Source organism: Haliaeetus albicilla, chromosome 12 (assembly GCF_947461875.1).
Source record: "Haliaeetus albicilla chromosome 12, bHalAlb1.1, whole genome shotgun sequence".
Taxonomy (NCBI): Eukaryota; Metazoa; Chordata; class Aves; order Accipitriformes; family Accipitridae; genus Haliaeetus; species Haliaeetus albicilla.
This window is the reverse complement of record NC_091494.1, coordinates 18,345,995-18,366,487: the sequence shown is the minus strand read 5'-3', so window position 1 is coordinate 18,366,487 and position 20,493 is coordinate 18,345,995. Positions and strand designations below refer to the sequence as shown.

At 35.9% G+C, this 20,493-nt stretch overlaps 1 protein-coding gene across 1 annotated transcript in view; it reads right to left on the bottom strand.

Moving 5' to 3' along the window:
• Window positions 1-3,345: 3,345 nt before the first annotated feature.
• The window catches only part of EFL1 (elongation factor like GTPase 1), an 81,281-nt gene continuing 64,133 nt past the window's right edge, over window positions 3,346-20,493 (bottom strand). The window contains exons 19-20 of the mRNA XM_069798388.1: window positions 16,822-17,006; window positions 3,346-3,907 (exon numbers count right to left, since the gene is read on the bottom strand). Coding sequence (XP_069654489.1) covers window positions 3,719-3,907; window positions 16,822-17,006 — 374 coding nt within the window. The 3' untranslated portion in view covers window positions 3,346-3,718. The remainder of the gene's footprint in view (window positions 3,908-16,821; window positions 17,007-20,493) is intronic.

Genomic DNA, 20,493 nt, shown 5'->3' with positions numbered 1-20,493 from the left:
TGCACAAACAGGTGACTCCCTGCACCCACAAAAACATAATTTTTCTCAGGCATGGCAATATGCCAGGCCTGGCTGTATGAAAACTCATTAGTTTAAGGTTCCTTTTTAATCTGGCTGTCTGAAAGATCAACTAAAGATTCCTCAAGTAGCATTAAAGAATTCTCCTGCCCACAGCTTTTCATGAGAAGAATCTTGTTGCTCATTTGTCTTCTGTTGTAAAGCCTGACTTGACCCACCTCTCCCCTCTTATACTATTGGAAGGACTACTCAAGAAGATTGCAAGGTACTTGAACTGTGCTGCTCACAACCTCCCTATAGACTTATTATGGCTTTCTCCATATATTTATAATCCAACACCATGCACAGAAAAGCAGAGGGTTCTACCATGCACTATGAGAAATGTAAAGGATATTTATTTGTGATTGCTTAACCAACCCGGAATTGTTAAAGAAGAGTTTCAACTCAAAACAATGGCCATCTGAATTTTGCCAGGACCCGTCTGCTATCAAAGTGTCCAATCTAATAAAGCATCCCAAAATCACTTACAGCCAAAGCTACTCTTCCATGCTCTAAATTTATCAAAGTACTGTGTACAGTTCAAATGTTGCATGTTTCTCTCTTCTTGGTAGCGCAGCAGCTGACTTTATGAAGGAGTGACACGCTCTATTTCCCACAGAATAAGTTTCCAAATATTACTGTCTCAAACAAGAAGAGTTAGTTCCTAAGGTTAGCAGGGAGTCAAGAGATTGTATTCAGACCTAATTTGGGAACTACATGCTTTGGCACAGAAATATCATGCTTCTCTGGTGACTCTGTCCTCATCAATTGTAATATTGAGGCTGCAGCTGAAGCCCTAGACTAACATAGAAAGAAGGGTAGGAAAGGAAACAAAGCAGATTCCAGTTATACTTTGATTTCTCTTTTGGACTCCTGCTTTAAAATATAAGTGAAATCTGTTGAAAGAAAGAAAAAAAATATATGGGGAAAAAAAGGGTGAATCTCCTAATATTACTAGTGCTTGAGAAAATGAGATTTTTAAAGCAAAAAGATAAAAGATGTGTGGCCAGAGACGAGAAAGGGGCTTGCTAGCCACTGTTTGGTCTTTATTCTTCTCTGGGAAAATCTAGCTCCTATTTTTGTTTTTTCTTTCTACGAAGTGGAATCATTTGGACTATCACATGGTTTGCCCAGTGAATAGTTATAATCCTCTAGTAAATATTACCACATAGAAGCTGTTGTTTTTACACATTATCAGTTGTGAGGAGCCTTGATTCTACTAAAGCCAGTAGAGCCAAATCACATTAATTAAGTGCACAGTTTTTAGAAAGTTAAAAGTGTACTGAACATTTACACATATAAAATATTTTAAGAGCTGTGTATGCTCATTTTAAATATGTATTGTATTTAGCAATAAAGCTGGTAATGGAAAATGAAATTAAAAAATGGCTAGCTCTCAATTAAATCTTTCCATGGCTTGCTCCATCAGCAAGTTATTTATCCTGCTTTGCAGAGATTTTCCAAAATTATGTCATATTGTTATGTATGTGTAACAAAGCTGGGGAAAAACAGCTACATCAAGTTACTTTTTTGAATAATCCAGAGAAAAATGCTTAGAGATTCATGGCACATAACCAATTAGATTCTCTTCCCACTAGTAGCTGTTACTAAAGAAAACAGATCTCAAATATTGCTGCTAGCAGTTCTTGCAGGTTCGCTTGATCTTCTTCTGCCAGTTAGTGGAGTTTTTGCTTTTTACAAATAATAGTGTTGCAACATCCTGAATTAGCATCTTTATGCTGCTTGAGATGCAATCCAAAAATATGCCATAACAAAACATGAAAGCTATTGTTAAATCTTTTAAAATCTATGTTAATGCTCTTTCTGCTTACTCAAGTATCGTGTGTAGTAGATTACAGTTAACAATTATGTGGTCATAACAATCACCAACTTGTCCATCTCTACATCACCTATTCAAACACCTTTGTGACTGCAGGCCAGACATCCCCAACTCTATCTTGGATTCAGCTATAGCAGGGTAGCTGCATTAGCCAAGGTCTCATTACAAACATTTATGTCGCCTGTTTTTTTGCAGGCTGCAGTAAGTTACCATGCCTGCCATGAGTATACCAGCCAGCAGTGCCCAAACTACATAAGTGTGTTTGTTCAAGTTCTAATAGGGCTGCTGTTCAGACACCCCTTGCAAAACAACAGCAATTTATGGAACAACCTTCTAAGAAAGGCAAATATTTCATTTTCTTGAATAATTCATAAATACAATCTTAAAAGGAAACATTTCCATAATGAAAGCAAACAAGCTGGAAAAGAAAAGGCTGCTATTTAAAATAAAAGTTAAACATTCAAAATCATTCTACTCATGAAACAAGTAACAGTCTTCTTTCCCACAAGAAGCAAAACTGATATGAGTAAATTCTGCCTGCTGCATTAACTGACAGACACAGAATATTTATTCAGAAAGACCAAATAGGTGCTAAAGGAGTACACGGCAATCACAAATTTAAAAAATGGTTATATTCTGGAAAAAAAAGGATAATCCATTTGCATGGTTATTTGAAACAGAACTCTTAGCAATTAGCAAAGACAAGAGGTAGCAGAAAGCCAGTTGGCACAAGATTTAAGGACTTATTTCCCATTCATTTAACTAAATATCAGAAACTCTTCAAGGACACCATCTATTCAGTCTTAACCTTCTAGAATTCTTGTCTTTTACTTTTACAAATCTAAGCAGCCAAATGAGAAGATAATCCATGCATCATGTTTCTCTTCTATCCAAGGTTTCCATTTTTCTTAACTAAAACTTACACCCTGTGAGGGCTTTTTTCCTGCTAGTCTTGGTCTGAATCATTTTGGAGCCTTTTACATCCTAGACACCTGCAAACAGCAAGACATTTTGTATATTTTTGCAATTGTTTCCCTTCACTGAATTCAAGACAACAGGCTGAATGGGTAGAAATTTCTCCAAGAGTCTGTAAACACACAGGATTGGCAGAGGTGGCTGTGTGCCTAGTTCAGAGACAGCAGCTGCCAGCTTAAGACAATCATAGGAACTTTTTAATAAGATGTGTTCTAAGGAGAGAAAAAAGACAAACCTTGCTTGGTTTGCAGTGCTTAGTCTTCCACATGTGCTATTTTTGCCTGCCCTCTGATTTAAAGAAGATACATTACAGCTTTAGAGGATTGCTTACATGATGAACAGAGTAAAACAAATAGTTTAGAAACTCCTAATAGGCTTACATCTATTTGCATATAGGTAACTACAGAAAGTACTGGTGAGTACAAATATATTACAGAAATTAAAATAAATTTTAAAAACAGTCAAAAAGGAGCTAAATCCAGTGCATAGTTTATTTGCAACAAACTAGCTAACCAGCTCTAAATGTAATTACAACCGACAAATCAGAAAGAAACAAATTAAATTAGGAGTTCCTAATCCTGTGACAGAAAGTTCAATAGGGCACTATGTTTTAAAAATTGAGACCAATTACAAGGAATATGCCTGTATTTTATTTAAATAAATAAACTATTTTCTCTGTATAAAAGTTGGAAAGGCTTAAGTTTATTAAAACATAAGCCACAGACATTACAGCAAGTAAGAAAAGTGGTGTCAAAGAACAAAGTCCAGATGAAATTTTGAATCTGCTGCATAGAAAATAATCCACCCGCACTTAGCTGAGTCAGGAGAGAAAGGAAGCAGACACAGCTACTTATTTCTACTGAGAGTTCTTTGCTTTTCAGCATGCTCCACAATTTTTTCTTCTACATAAAGTCCCTTTCGCTTTCTTACTGCATTCATGTACTTGCGGGCCTGGTTCTCTGAGTCTGCCTTTTCCCCAAAGTGCAAATATTCTTCCTCAGTGGTTGGTACCCAGAATGGGTCACTTGAAATGATCTATAAAAACAAACAAACAAAAAAGTAAAGTAGTACAAAGGTTTATTAGTACATTTCAGGAATCAATCTCTGAAGTAGAGAAATATGAAAGTAGAGCAGATAAGAGTTTTCTGGAAAGCCTGCAATTAACTATTTAAGCAGAAAACAAGAGTTAAGATACACTATGTAGCACTTGTCATAAGAAGCCCACAGTAGCTTTTCAAATTCAGTTGCATTTATCTGCACACGCAATTTTAAAAACAAATTTAAGTGCCAGTCAGCAAACAATGCCAAATAACATTCAGAAAAGTCTCAGTTTTCAAGAAGGAATTCCTTATTTAGAATATTATGTCACTATGATTTTATTAGAATTTATAAGAACTGAAGGTTTCTGCTTATTTCTGTTCCTGACGTTCTTCAATCCCTATGAGTTCGACAGATGGTTTAAAAATCATTATTTCTGGTGCTAATTTATTTAGCAGAGCTGTTCTTGCAGCTTAATATCTCAGGGGCCCTCCTCTAGAAGAGATTTCAGATCTAACACGATCAGAGAATAACTGGACATGTCTTTATCCTCAGTTCATCCTATATACCCCACACTTCTCAGGCTACCATAGACAGTACGTCAAAGATGTAGTTATCTTACAAAGTCTTTAAAACCTTTCCTCATTTTATCCTGCACAGCAAAGCTACAACATTTTTAATTCCCCAAGAAAGTCAGAAGATATATTTACTCTCTACCTTTGGACTATGTACATTTCACACAAATTCTAGGCTTAATGCTTAATTAGCTAGCCAAAGATAACAGTTTATTCCGTTACTGTTAGTGACTCTTGTATTACTTTAAGAAGTCTTAACTTTCCAAGTAAATGTTTTAAGACCTAAAGATACAGGAGACACCCTCCCCCCCCCAATTCTAAGCTCCTAAGAATCCAACTCAGTTCTACTCATATGTTAAACTGTTGCAGGCACAAGAAATTACTAAGTCATCAAGTGTGATCATCAAATCTTAAGCTCATATAACGTGTATGTGTAATCAAATCTGAGAAATGCTCCTTAGTGAACTGATGTCTGGGTGACCAACCAAAATTGTGTAGGGTTTTAGTCCTGAGGTTTAACTTTCCATCCCATTAGTGGACAATTAGCCATAAAACAGAGTAAAAAATACTGTAGTTAGTGAGCACTAAGGAACTTAGTGAAAAATAAAAAGGTCACCTTCCAAGAATGCTAAAAATGAGCATTAGGAAGGAATGAAATTGACCATATATGTTACTCAGGTTCTGTGGCAAATTTCAAAAATACTTTTTTCACTTAAATGATTGTAATTTCCTCACAAGATGCAGTTACAGGTAATATATTTTTACTAAAAAACCCGAAGGTAATACTATATCCATTTCTTAAACAAAATCCTCATGGAAAAAGGAGTGCAGACAAGTATTAGTTACTGTAAGAATCATGATAGTTGTGACAATAATTGAGGACATCACTCTATAATAATTTCTGAAATATATAATACTAGCACTAACATTAATAACTGACAAGGAGGGAACAAACTTCCCTAAACTACCAATTTTAGCTTAGTGTTACAAACCTTTTCTTCCAACAAATACTTTTAATTGCCATATGATATTTCAAACTAAGCAAAATTTCCTGATGCTTATTTAAGTTACACAAACTAGCAAGAACAGGAATTAAAAAATGATGGCTTAAGATGGACAATTTTCCCCAGAAACATCAACAATTGTAAAGTCCTAATTTAATACCTCATCTTAAATAACACCTAACACAATCAAACAAATTACACTTTATGGGGAGTTAGGAAAATTACTATGGCAGAAGATTACTATTTTGTATTAGGTTAACATTGTAGGTTCAATGCTGGTAAATTAAGTGGAATAATACTTGTGCTGAAAGTAACATCCAATCTCAATTGTTTAGGTGGGAAATGACTATGCACAGGGTTGTCTGGCTGAAAACCAAAAGCAAGCACAGCTCATAAATAAACAGTACGAAACTTAGCTTTCCAAATGTTTCTACATTTATTTTTAACATGAAAGTAAGAAGGACTGTCTAACCATAAAAGAATCTGCCTGAGTCATACCCGTTCTGATGTCTTGTATAGGGCCTTGTAACCAATGCCTAGAAACTTAAAGCTTACATCAATACAAAAAGAACGGTCCTCACTCTTGGAGAGCTTGAAAATTTTACCATTCTTTTATACATTAGAAATAAAGAAAAGAGGCAGTGAAGACTACTGGGATTTTTCCAACTTTTGGGCAAAAACTGCATGTTGACTTGATGAAGTTGTAGTGATGTTCATACTGAACATCTTAATGATAGACAAACACCATGGACTTCCCCATTCAAATCTGCCTAAAGAGCTGAACAAACAAAAATTTCGAAGTCCAAGAACACATGAATAAGAAAAGGTGATTCATGCTCAATGGATTTGCTCCAGACTGTACTGCTGTGGGAGATTATACAGCTACAAACTATGATAACTTTAAAGGCTGTTACCATCCCCTTTGATGAAGTTTTTTTTACATCAGCAAGAAATCTAACACCCAGAAGTTATGCCCAGAGAAAAACAGTGAAACAGTGGTTCTTGAAGAATGAATACAACAGAGGAGTCCAAAAGTATACAAAATTGAATTTAGTGATCTAATCTACCTGTAAATATTTAAATACTGCAGTGATGGATGCTTTAAAAAATCCCCAGGTTTGACAGACTGGCTCTTTCAATAATTTATTAAAGACTTGTTCTACTCCTGTTAACTGAAGTTTTGCACTGGATACTACTTCTACTGATAATAATTCTTTATGCTTCAACAGGTATCTCTAGCTCTCAGGAAAGCCAACATAACAGGAGGCCCAAATGTACGTACTGTTTAGTATTTAGCAGCCAACAAGAGTAAACTGCAAACTTATTGCAGCACGGGGCTACAGAATCCTGAGTGAACCTTGTACTGCTACATGATGCAGAACAGCACTGTAAAGGGACATAAATTGGGTTTTAAAAGCCACCTCAGAACCTAGCTTTGCTTCTCAACCTGTCTAAATAATTCAGGCACTACATACTGCTTCTAGAACGAGTTATGATGGCATCTGAAAATTTCTGTTAGAGGATCATGCCTATCTGAATGGTGTGGACACACTGCAAAAGATGAGGTTAATTAGAACACACTATTTGTATTACCACACCATGGCAAGTAATAAGAAAGAGGAAGTCAGTTCTACTGAGTCAGCTGGAACTTGGGGCATCAGCTGTGCATCTCCTTTAAGAAGTCAGCAAATAGCCATGTTACTGTAACCCTAATATAACCGCACGGAGGTGTTACTGACACAGTGATACCAAAAAAAAAAAAAGTCAGAAGTTTTCTTTTCTAAAGTTCTGATTCTGTAAGTGAAGGTGAGGGCACAGACTAGACTGTCCCTCTTCTATTCACATCATATTAATGAATCAAAGTAAATGCATATAGCAGGTGGCATCCATCATTCCCCATACTCTGTTAATACAGCGCAAGCAAGCAAAAGGAAAAGAAAAAAAAACGTTTCCGTATAATGCTCCAAAAGCATTGTCATCAATTTGCTTACAATAGTAGTTGTCAGAATGGTGGGTCTGGGTTTCCTGGAATCAGAGCTGAGAAGCTTTTTAGCCCCTGAGCTATTGTTTGTATTCATGGGAACAGCATAGGGATGACTCTGGAATCTGTGACAGAAATTGAGTTTTTGTCTGGATAAAGTCCTAAATGATTAATTAGATTCTAAATGGACTGATCCTTCTGGAATACGATGTAACCATTTAACAGAGGGCATGTACTGTGGATCCTGGAAGATTCACAGGATCAAAGCAGAAAAAGACACCCACAAATGTTATTTTATGTTGCATGTCATCTTTAATTTAAAATTATTTAGATGTTTCCACGTACTAATTTTTCAGTACAAAACTAAACCATATAGCCTAAGATTAATTTTAAAAACAGAAATGTGATTGCATCTTAACAGTGCTTTTTCAAAAAGTTACACTCCTAAACAAAAACTTCAATCAAAATGGAACTGGAAATTCAAAATAACATGCCTTTCACAGCCGAAAAAAATCTTTAAGTGACTCAGTTAAGCTTCTACCAAAGGTCTTTTGTCCACCTTTCTCTCATTCTGCCTGTGTGCCATGTGTGTCTGGGAACCACTGAGCAGGGGTGACAAGAAAATTATCACAGCCACACTGTTTATACCCCCAGTGTAACATCAAGAACCACCAATATTAGGAGAAAGACAATGCAAAACTAATGACACAATGGTAAAGTGCATTTTAATATACCACCACACTGTGTGCGATTTGATAACTGGGAAATTCAGTGTACCTTTTCTTCGGGAACTTTTGCTAGGACTTGGGAGTTTTTCTTCACAACAGCATAAACTAGCCACTGGCCTATGCTTATTTATTATTCAACACCAGAATAATCTGATGGGGACAACAGCAGCCTTGACTCCAAATAGCCCAGAACAAAGACATGATTACTCCTCCAAAGCATGCACGACAAAGCAGCAAGACAGCTACTGCTTCCTAGTTAACACAACCAAATATTTCTACGCTACATCCCCATGGTTCTTCTGAAAACAATTTCTTTCAAAAAGTGAATTACAAATCAAGGTTTGTGTAGTGGATCACTGGACTAGCATTTACTCTATTAGAGAAAAAGTATTTTCTCTAAATGCAGCCATACGAAATGCAATACAGTAAAATGAATTAGTGCACAGCAGCTGATACAATTCTTAAATCTGTTATTGCAAACGCAATTCTTAAGTGATGGAAGCGTTCCTTAATAGTATTGTTTAACAATATGTTCATTGATCTACTTTATAAAAGTCTTGGGTGATAGAATTTGTTTAAAGTATGACTATAAACAAATCACTAGAATGGCATTACAGTTAAAAGAAAAGAAACAGTCAAATACATGCTGAAGAGTGTGTTCCATAGCTCACTGCAGAACTATGAGCCCACTCTAGGTATAAATAAAACACTGTTTATAACAAAGTCAGCTGGGATTAGGTATTTCAAAAGAAGTGAACAGATTACTTCAAATACTGTAAGTGCAAGGGTGTTCCTGAGAAAAAGAAATCATTCTAAAGCAAGATGTTTCATTAAATGTCACAACTATTCAAACCAACACACCCAAACAATGAAGTCTCATAAGACTTGTTTAGTAACCGCATGCAGGGTAGCATAGGCAAAACAGCTGTCATTTTCTTTTAGCCTAACAACTTCCACATTAATTATTCAAACAATAAATGCCTGTATCTTTATCAGAGACATAATCTGAATACCTGTAATAAATAATCCATAAAAATACAAACACTATGAGTGTACTATGTTAATGCTGGAAGACAATACAATGTGTACTAAATTCTGCAAATGATTATATAAGCTAATCAAACTTTTCAGTAAGATTTGAGTTAGAACAGATCACTTCCAATTCAAGAGGAATTGGAATTTTAAGCCTTAATTTGAGGATGATTTATTATTTGCATTTCAGTGGCACCCAGATGGTTCCAATAGTGATCTGTGTCCCATTGTCTAGTGTATTTCACAAAATGATGGTATGAAGCAGTCTCTGCCTAAGGCAGCCTAATTATGCAAAACAAGGTTGAGGGAAGCATCAAAAGCAAAACAGAAGGGATCTGCCTAGTTCATCCAAAAGGTCAGACAAAACCGGGAACACAGCCATGTTCCTAGTAGCATTTCCCCTACTGGTCTTTACTGCCTGATGAGGACAAAAAATTTCTTTTGAGCCAAATATCATCAGTATGGAAAATTCTTTAGTTCGACCATGAATAGAAAGAGCAGTCTTACACTGTCCAATGAAGATCTTAAGACCAGCAAGCAACATTATGGCCCTCATGAACTGCTTAGTAAGAAATCCCAAGAACCACTAAATTCAGTGTGATTGGGCACTACCACAAGCAGCCCTTAGCATGCCAAGAAAAACATTATGCCAGAAGTCGTTCTTCAAAAAAAAATTGCAGAACTCTTATGCACAATTTCAAAGATGACACAGGCTTTGGTGTATCACAATCCTTTCTACCTAAGAAAAACTGATGCTAGAAAGATACTTCAAGAACATTCACAGTTCAAATGGTGCCCATCACTTAGCAATGACATAGACGATGCAACTAAAAGGGTACAGCTGATATGCAGTCTTAGATGTCTGAAGCAGCCCCATCAAATGGAAATTACCTCTACCTTTCAGGTAAAATGATAGAACTTTGCAGAGTTTTATGTGAAATGTAACCTTGAAAAAATGTTACCTGCCAGGTTTTCAGTAATATGCTGGGTAATGTTGTAAAAGTGCTTCTGTACTGAACATAACCAAATGGTGCAAGGCCATTTGGGTACTGGTAGTGTGCTTCCAGAACAGAGAACACCAGGCAGGGTACCCAATAAGACTGAGGTCAGGTGGATTGGGGTGGGCTCTAAACAATGCCTCGTACATTTTTGGGATGTGGAACAGAGCAGGGAGGATATGACAATCTCAAAAGTGGATAGAGGCTAATTTCTTGACTACACTCCTGTGACCTCAGATCCAGAAAGACCCATTATCTCTGTAAATAAGCCCTTCCTTGAGTTTCACGCACAGTGCAATGCAAAGGTACACAGTGTCTGGCTAATTCCTGTATTTAACCCAACCAGCTACAGAGTCTGGAAAGCAGTGCTGGCAGCATGGCAGCCCACTACCGCCTAACACATACCATGCTTGTGCCTGTACTGACAGGTAGTTTTCCAAGTCATTCCTTACTTCCATGTGAAAGAAAATATAGATCCTAGAGCAGTGTTGCAAGATGACATTTGGCAACTTCAAAAGCAATCTCCACATCAACAGCTGCCTTCCATCAACTCCAGGTAAAACAGCTTGATGCTAGCGTATGACTAGGAGCTCCCATAACCTGTAATGTAGAGCAGCCCGAATACCATTTTTAAAGCAATTTCTGTACTACAGCACTGAAATACTTTCACTCAGCAATATACAATTGAAGAATAGGTAAAAACTTACTAATTTTGCCATTCTGCTTTCAAAGCAGCCAGGATCTCAGCCTGTCCCTGAAAGAAACCACAACTTAAAATCTCAAGGAAAGATTCTGCAAGTTTCTGTCATTTCTTGGTTGTTGTTTAACCAACTATGGGGTCTTACTGGTTTTATTCAGTGAAAAACCCTCTCATAACAGGTATCTTATTCCTCTGTAAACCCTTACAGGCCCCAAATGCTTCCTGTTCAGAAAGGAAGAGAATATTCTCTCTGCAGATTCAAATTCTCCATTTTGCTGTGCCCATTCCACCACAGTGGAAAGCAGATATCACCTCCTTTCCTGCTTGGGCGTACTGAGTGACTGTGGGAAGTGCTGAGCACCTGAAACACTTCCACAGAACATCATGCTGGGGATGAGGATTAAGCAGCAGAGGGTGGGAGGAGAAACATCTACAATATGCTAAAGAATCTTACAGAAGCACCTACACATAAACATTCTCAAAATAAAAACAAGTCACACTTATTTTGTTAAAACACAAACTTTCACATTGTACCAAATACTTTGTGTAACAGCTTGCCTATTTTACAAATAGCTAATCTCTATACCACATCCTGAAAGAAAAAAAACAACAATGACTAATTTTCAGCCTCCCTTTTTACCAGTTGTTTGACTACCTTGTAGCCAAATCTTGGCTTCACAGAATGCTGCCACTTTGCATCACTATAGACCAACTTATGCGTCAAAGAAATAAACACAATATATCTTCTTCTCAAGATTATTATATCTACTTTCATACAGGCATTTAAAAGAAAGCATGAAAACAGACTGCTCTCTTCATAACCAACTTGGGAAAAACCTCCCAGTTTTATTTCTCTCTGTATTCCTTCAGAGTATTTTCTCTCAACAGCTCTGGATTGTATATTACAACGTCTGGCAAAAACACAACTGAAAAAAAAAAAAAAAAAAAAAAAGAGAGCAAGCAAGAGAGATGGAAGTTATAAACCCAACAGTAAAGTTCACTTATTTTGTATCCATAGCCATCTTCCAAAAGCTTCAAAAATCCAAAAAAGTATCAGATTCATAGCTCCGCGTTTTCTTTCAGAGAGAGGAGGTTTAAGGGGATACAGAATAACCTGCAGTCAAACTTCAGATGTTTAACGTACAGAGATGCATTAGGAGCGTAGATTCCCTACAAGCAAAATGAACATCCAACAGTATTTCATAATTCAGATATCCCATTCACAATATATAAAGGGGATGGCCAAGGCTTTAAAATGCCTGAAGTCAGATATGAGGAACTCCTCTTCCAATAAATATTGCAATAATGAACATTTACACATTTAGTTATAAAATAAACTCATAGAAGTTTATTTCAGCTCAAGAGCATCATCCTTGTTTGTGTCTCAATCAGTGACAGCTGAGCTTTAGCCTTGACTTCAGTCAGTAGCTACAAACAGGAATTTGGGAATTTGAAAGAAAAAAAGGAGATGTGTGGCTCTACTGCTGCATTTTTTCCTATTACTTAAGAAACATGTATTGAAAGGGAAAATTAAAGCCACACCACTACCACTTTTATTTACTATTTTAATTAGCTTCAGATATCCTGGGCAATACAATGAGCTTTCCATATTTGAAAGGTTCCAGGTTACTCCTAGAATTCATTTACATGCCTAAACTGTCACTGGCACAATGATGTATGTAAAGTTACAGTTCAAACCTAGTACAGATTCTTAGAGTCTCTCTCATTACCTTAGTCTGCTTCCTGTTTAATGCAGGCTTAACAATCTCATCCAGCAACTTCTACATTAAGCCCTCATCTCCTGAGTTGTAAAATGACTTACAGTTTGAAAGGAATAAACTAAAATTCAGAATATAAAACTTCCAGATTCAGAATGCCTCATATTCCTACCAATTATTATGTGCAGTCCTTCTCTTACCTTTCTCCAGAGCCCTAAAGCATGTTCTAGATACTATTCTACTTAGAAGGGATACTGAAAAAGAATTCAGATTCAACATGTGTTTACAGTTTGCCCATGCCCCCCCAAGAATAAAAGTGTGTCTAACAGCCAATCATTATGCAATTTAAAAGACGCAACAGGAATACTATGCATTTCACAACTTTACAACTAGTAGATGTCTGACAGTTTCTGCACTTGCTGCGAATTCAGTCAGCATCTGACTAGACCCACATGCATTATTTTTTTACTGTAACACAGACTTCCCAAATGGGATTGGAGCTCCATTATTCTAAGCATTGTGCAATCACAAATACCTTCTGGTTCAAAGAACCTTATGATTAAGATAAAATGACATGATTGAGTGAAAGATGTAACTGCAAGAATTGAGAGAACAAAGGAAACAGGCTCAGGCAAAAACATACACTAATTGAAGATGTATTATTAATTCAAGGATTAAAAAAAATACAAGGAGTTTATAATTATCCCAAAGTTATATATTTTAAACTAAGAATTCAGAAAAAAGTTTATATTGAAATCTAAGAAAATATAGCCACGTAAACCCAATACATTTAACATTTGCCTAGGGATATCATAAAAGAAAATACTTGGCTGACTCTTGAAATTAATTTGTTTAAACTGGGACCAAACTGAAATCTCCCACTAATGGTTATTTGGTGCCGTCCTCTACAGGCAGGAATAAATTGTATAAGTGTGACAGAAGAAATTAATAAAAAAGGAGTATCTGACAAGATAGACCTCGATACATGTATTGCTCCATCCCCTGGGGCTGGAGCACTCTGAACTATACAAAATACATTCATTAACTGAAGAAAAAAAAATGGTAATTTCATTTCCACAGAGACCAAAATGGCTTCATTTAAATGTAGGCTCTATCATTGACCTTCCTGTGTTTATAGTCCACAGATCATATTAATGAAATACAAGAATAATAAAAAAATTAATTCAAACCTCATTTCTTCAAACATACTTTATGCATGTGATTTCCATAAGATTAAACGTTTAAAAGTTTAAAAATACCAAGAAATGTCTATTCCACTATCTGTAAAATGGGGATAACAATACATTAGAAGGAATCTGTGTAGAGGAATACATGTCCCAGGTACTCAGCTAATGAGCTGAGCACAGTGAGAAAACACCACTAACACAGAATTCACTCAGAATGTCATGGAAGGGTTTAGATAGTATATAACTAAAGCAGCAACCATACACTGGGTAACATTGGAAAAGCAAAACAAAACTAAGTAGCTATCATACACCCTTTCCATTTTTAGCACTAAGGAAAAAATAGCATAAGATGACACAGAGAGAGTTCACATCCTATTTTCTTACACAATGATAAATTAAATAATTGGGATTCAAATAAAATGCTGTTGTTTATCATGTATATACATTTACCATCATAACTCATCAGTAATGTAGCAATGTCAAAGTCATGCCTAATACCTGATGAAACCCGATAGGGTTTTTTTTATTAATCTGGGGGTTTTGTTTTGTTTTTTAGCAGAATATAAAGAGGAAAAAGAAACAGATAAAAGCTCTACAAATTACTCATGTGATCTGAGACACAAACCTATTTTTTCTGGCTTCTCTGTCATACCACCACTACAGATTCTGAAAATTGTATTTATTTAGCAATTCTGCTGATGTGAGAGTAGCATGCACTCCCTGTGCCATCGCTGCACAGAGCCAACATTGCTAGTAGCTTAGTAAAAGGCTTATTTTGTCACAAAAATATGCGAGCATGACTTTCAATGTGACAAAAAAACCCAACCCACCCCACCAACAGGTTTGCCAAGTGGAAAGGTGATTGGCTTCACAATCTTTTTTCCTACTATCACTGCATTGTAATATACTAGCTGTAATTATAATATCTCTTGAGGGTCAATTTTAGAAAATGTTGACAGTTGTTCAAATCTCCCTCTCCTATGCATATCTATAATTTCATGTGAACATTTTCTTATGCGAAATTCGTAGCATCTGACAGAGTGAACATACACATTGAGGTTTGGGGATAAAAGGGAAGGTCAGAGAGGCAAGGGGTTTTTATGTTTTTGCTTAGTACTGGAGCACACAGTAGCTACAAATCCTAAAGAAACTGGCACAAAACAATGGTTAGCTGGAATTAACATCGTTCTGACTGATATTCCTTTAGGGCACTGATATCAGAGGCTGTTCAGACAAAAGACCAGTTAAGCCACAAAACCTCACCAGCTGCACTTCAGATGAGAACATCCAAAACTGACAAGATTATTGTATGCAATACTGCCAACACTCACTGGTTTGAGGTACCTAATCTGTTATTGGCTTACACCTAGATCCCTATATTCAAAAAGTTGTTGCTTTATCTATTTTTTTTGTGCATATACCATCTATGGAGGATTGCCTTTTTTTTTTTTTTCTTTTTCAGTGTAGCTCTGTTTTTCCCTTCCGTGGCTCTCTGTGAAGTCAGACTTAGTTACAAGAAGATTAAATGAATCAGTAATGAGGGAGGAAAGGTAAGTCCCTGGTCCACTGCATTTTCTAACACCAGTAAGGTACCACTGCCAAGGAAAAAATAATGTACTTTCCCAAGTGTGCTATTTCAATGATTCCCAACTCTTTTGATAGCACATGACTCAGCTGGTTTGCAGAGATCTTCCTTTTCCATTAGCATCCACATAAAATTCCTAAAGCAGTTAAAATTTCTAACAAAGAAATACTGCCAGTGAAATATTTAACAGATACTACTACCTATTAGGACAATTTAGCTACAGGAAATGAGGAAGAATCCACATCATGTGAAAAAACAGCACATACATCTGACAGAAACAGTGGTAAACGAACCATAGCTGGCAACTGCATGGAGTATTACTGACCTCAAAAATCTGCAGTTGTTTGTACTCAAAGACTTGACATTTGAGGTCACAAAATAAATCCAAAGATGAAACAAAAACAAACAAAATACTTTCTAATCCATTTACAAAAGTTTCTGTGGTCCTAACACCAAATAAAGGAACACCTGACTAAAGAGAAAATACCAACCAAACAAAAAAACCCACACCATCAGAAAAACCTAGACTTCAGTTATTCTAAAAATTTCACGTGAAAAGCTTATACCCACTAACTCTTGCCCTTGAACCCATATTTAGCTCCTTCAGTGGAGTCTTCCGAGAAGCCTACAATGCAGGTTTGTTTGTCTTGAACAAGGAACTCTGACTTACAGCTTTTTATATTTCTCCTTGAAGACCTACTATCCACATCATAGCAACAAAATACAGTGCACTGTCAGCTGATGACACTCCTTATCAGCCTTCCCACTTGCATATTTCCTTTATACCTTCATTTTCACCTCATTTCTTTAAGTGACAAAGATGACGAAAGGGAATGATTTTGAGGACACCTCTACTGACTATCACCAGACTCAATTTTGAAAGAACGAAATCTATTCCCTTTGCCTTTAAGTATCAAAATATGCATTGGAATATATAAGAACAAAAAAAAAAAAATACCTAGGTGTCTGCTAACGCCTTAAAGGTTAACTTTCATATGCATTAGATTTACTGTTACATTTTCTATTAGTGGTAGGTTGGGGTTGGTTTGTGTTTGGTTTTTTTTTTTTTTTCCAGTCCCCAAACAATTTTACCAGAGAACTCATTAAAAAAGACACATAAAATTCAGGAAAACACATTTATGAAGAATCCATTTCATTTGTGAAGGACTTACTTTCTACTGAAATAAAAAAGCATCCCATCTAAACAATATAAATACATTCCTGAACAGCGTATCTATAAAAGGACATAAGACTAATATAAAGCTATTTTTCTCTTCTTCATTTCAGAAAGGAATTAATCAAATGTCTTGACCAAAACTTAACCTTTCCCACTTATTATTCCAGTCTGCCACATCTACAGGAAATAGATCACCAAACCAGATGGAGTGAATAGATATTTTTACCTCCCAGTGGCTGAACACCAGCTGCGGACTGGCCAGGCCACTAGTTCTCTTCCTGATTTCATCAGCAAAACCAAAGCTTTCTGCTACTGGCAGGACTGCCTTAATAATAAACACATCCGTCCCCTCTTTCATCTCCTCTTGTAACACTCTGCCTTCTCTTTTGGACAAGACAGCATACACGCGACCTGCAAAGACATAATTTTGATGAGCTTACCAGTATATTTATATTCTGCATCATGAAAAGAAATACATAAATATTTATTCAGGAAACTTCAGCATTAAGTAAAATACATAACTTCTTTGGCTAAAATTCTTCCTTGTAAGTGTATCAATTAAGTGGACCGATTAAATTCAAACAAACATATTCTGCCATTACAATGTGCAGAACCATATGAGTAACATTTAAAAATTATTATTACTGTACGGATCTAGATAATGCTTGCACTAATTGCATTTTATGCAATCATATGGCTACTTCTTAAAGGGCACTTTGACAGATTATGTGTCTAACTTTATTTCTTATAATCAAATATTTGAGAAACATTACTAAGAAATATTACTGTTTTTCAGGAATCATATGTCAGCTACTTTTAGAAGTTTGTTTGGATCACCATATCCCTATATGGTACTTGTCCCAGATACTGCAGTGCTATTCTAATCACGGAAAACTAGTTTATCTGAAATGCTACATATTTGTTATGTTTAATATGTTCAATTAGTTTTTTAATTAATTCAGTCTTAAGTTAGTCATGGATAATTTTACTTTTCTTTCCCAAATTAATATTCAATCCATTGAAATGCAGTGTATATATCATTAAAATAGCTGTAAAAACGCCCATGTTTGACTTTACAGTAGGCATTAAGTTAATTTTTTAAAATGTTTTTGCAAACTTATGGGTTAAGTATTCTACAGAAAAATACTAACAAATACATTTGTGTTGATCAAGATAATAAAAAACAAGAAAATCTATGCATTGAAAAAATGTTTTAGAATGCCTTCATTTACAAACGTGAATAGTTAGTATTAGATGTCAAATGAAAAGTACCTTGCTGTGAAGAACAAGTTTGTACCAATTTCCAAGAGGTTCAAATATTTTATGTTATATTGCACTGAAAAAACATGCATGCAGACTGCTACCTTTTGAACAGCTGGGCAAACCTGACTCTTATTGGAAATAATTAGAAATACACATTACTTCATAATACTTGCCACCTGTTCCGAGTTGACAGAAAGATCTTATTAAATACTGTAGCCATGTACATTGATTTGCATATATACTGTAAGCCTTTTGTGGGATACCAGAGGAAATGCTGGAGTGGGTTTATTTGTCTTTATTTTTTAAATACAGAATCTGGTCCTTGTTCAGGAAATTCAGCACAAGCACATATCTAGTACAGTTAAATCTTCCTGTCAGATGCAGGTAATGAAGCATCAGCTCAGCACCAATCATTTCAGAGTTTATAGTTCTCTAATAAAATGTGGGTTGAAGTGTTCTTTCTATCATCACTGATAATTTTATCTGCTTGTGCCACTACCAGGACCTCCTCATTGTTCCTCTAACTGAACTTCACCTGTACTATGCACAATGGTCTTCTTACTGCTCATGAGGAAATTGAGGAAATACTTAAGATTCTGTATTTAAAATCACAAAAAGATTAAGGCATTCTGAAGATTAAGTCACTGAGTTTGCCATGCATGTACAGCCTTTGTCAATATAACTAAGCCATTTCAAGTCTATGGAAATTTCAGTGAGTCCAGAAAATTCTCAGATATGAAAGGGTCCTATCTCAGTGCAGCTCACAATTCAGTAACTGCTTTAAAATGCAAGTTTAAACATACCCATTGCAAAAGAGCATCACATCATGGTCACTGTACGTATACTGTGTATGTACTACACAGTATATATTAAAGCCATTTGTTAAAGCAAGTAAGTTCAAAACCACTTTATAGGTTATTAATGTTATAATTCAAAATATTTATTTTAGTAATTGTTTTAAGTAGGACGTAGAGAACTTTGCACACATATTAATGAGATAAGTAAGGTAACATTTATCACAAAGCACTTTAGATTCATATACTCTGGCCATAATTCACTGAAGATTATTCTTTGAAAACATAAAAGCCAGAAGACAATTTATAGCTTACTAAATGGTTTCTAGCTACATGTATTTCATCCAAGCAGTCTGGAGTATTTCCTCAATTAATGCTATCACAAAGCTATATAAGGTCTTCAGTTTTACCACTATGAGCAGACTGCAGTACACTGAAGAAATACTGGTTCTACCTCTACACTAATTAGTTGAATGGATTTAGCAGCATCAATCAACAAGAAATACTGCAAGATCTTCCTATTCAAAATAGTTAAAACAAATTATTTTGCAACTTCAAAAACAGCTTCAAGGTGCTGCAACATACAGAATAAGTCTGTGCATAATAGGCTCACTTTAAATATGTATTAAGTCCAGCTCCTTAAAATATTTAAGTCCTGTTCATCACTTTACTGAAGGATGCTTCAGTGCGTCAAGTGAAAATGCTAAACAATTTCTGCATTCCCTGCATACTAAAAAAAAAAAGCTTCAGACTGGAAAGAAATATCGTGGAAGGAAAACAGGATCACCATTTGCAAGAGCCTAGGGGTCACCATAAACTTAGCAAACAGGAAAGGAGGAGCTGCTCTTCTATTTTGGAATCTCCACATTTTCACTCACACAACTGAGCCAGAGATAATACTGTGAATTGATGTGAATTGCCCCCTAAAATGCGTCATCTAAAACTTTAATAACTTTATTTAAAAAAAAATAAAGACATAACAATTGCTATCAAAATCCAAAAAACCAAAGCTACAACAGAGTCTGGTAAAGTCCTTTCCCAGCTGAGTTTCACTGACATCAGCAAAATGAAGAGTCTAGCTTTCAGTCTCCAGAACACAAAAGAGAGAAGGGAAGAAGAGCTCAAAAGGTAGGAATATCAACAGGCAAAAGCTAATAATAATTAAACACGTGATACTAGTTCAGACTATTCTTCAGCTTTTGGCAGTTTACATAGAACTCCCATAAAGCAGGAGTGTGTAAAAATGGATTTTTCTGAACTAACTGGAGGAATGAGATGCTCAAAGTATAACCTACTGGAAAACATTGGGTGTATGCAGGACCCAAGTCTAAACCCAAGGCCCGTTATACTGGACATGTGTAAGCTTGCAACACATTTCTGTGTTCCTCTCTCCTTGCTCCTCTCAGCTCCACTTCAGTTTATTTTCATTGCCAGAAAAGTCTGATGGAAAAAGCTTTATATACTGAGACAACGAACATAGAAGAAAGAACTAGCTTTCTCAGAAGCTAACATCTTCAAAACAAGTAGATTAATGTGAAGATATATTAAACAAAACTGGGTATCAATGTATGGAAGACCAGCTGAAAGAATGAAGTTACAAAAGCCAGTGGTTTATCACACGTCAACTGACAAGTCTTACTGGATAGCATGCATACTCTTCACTTCCCCTAATGAGGATGCAATTTATTAGCTTAAACTTCCATAATAAAAATTAAACCCATGAATTTGTAATGAACCAAGTGCATGTCCATGGTTATTACCACACAACTCACATTCATTAGACTGGACTAATTTGCTTGTATGCCTGAGTCCTAAATTACACTCATTAAATATATAGATAT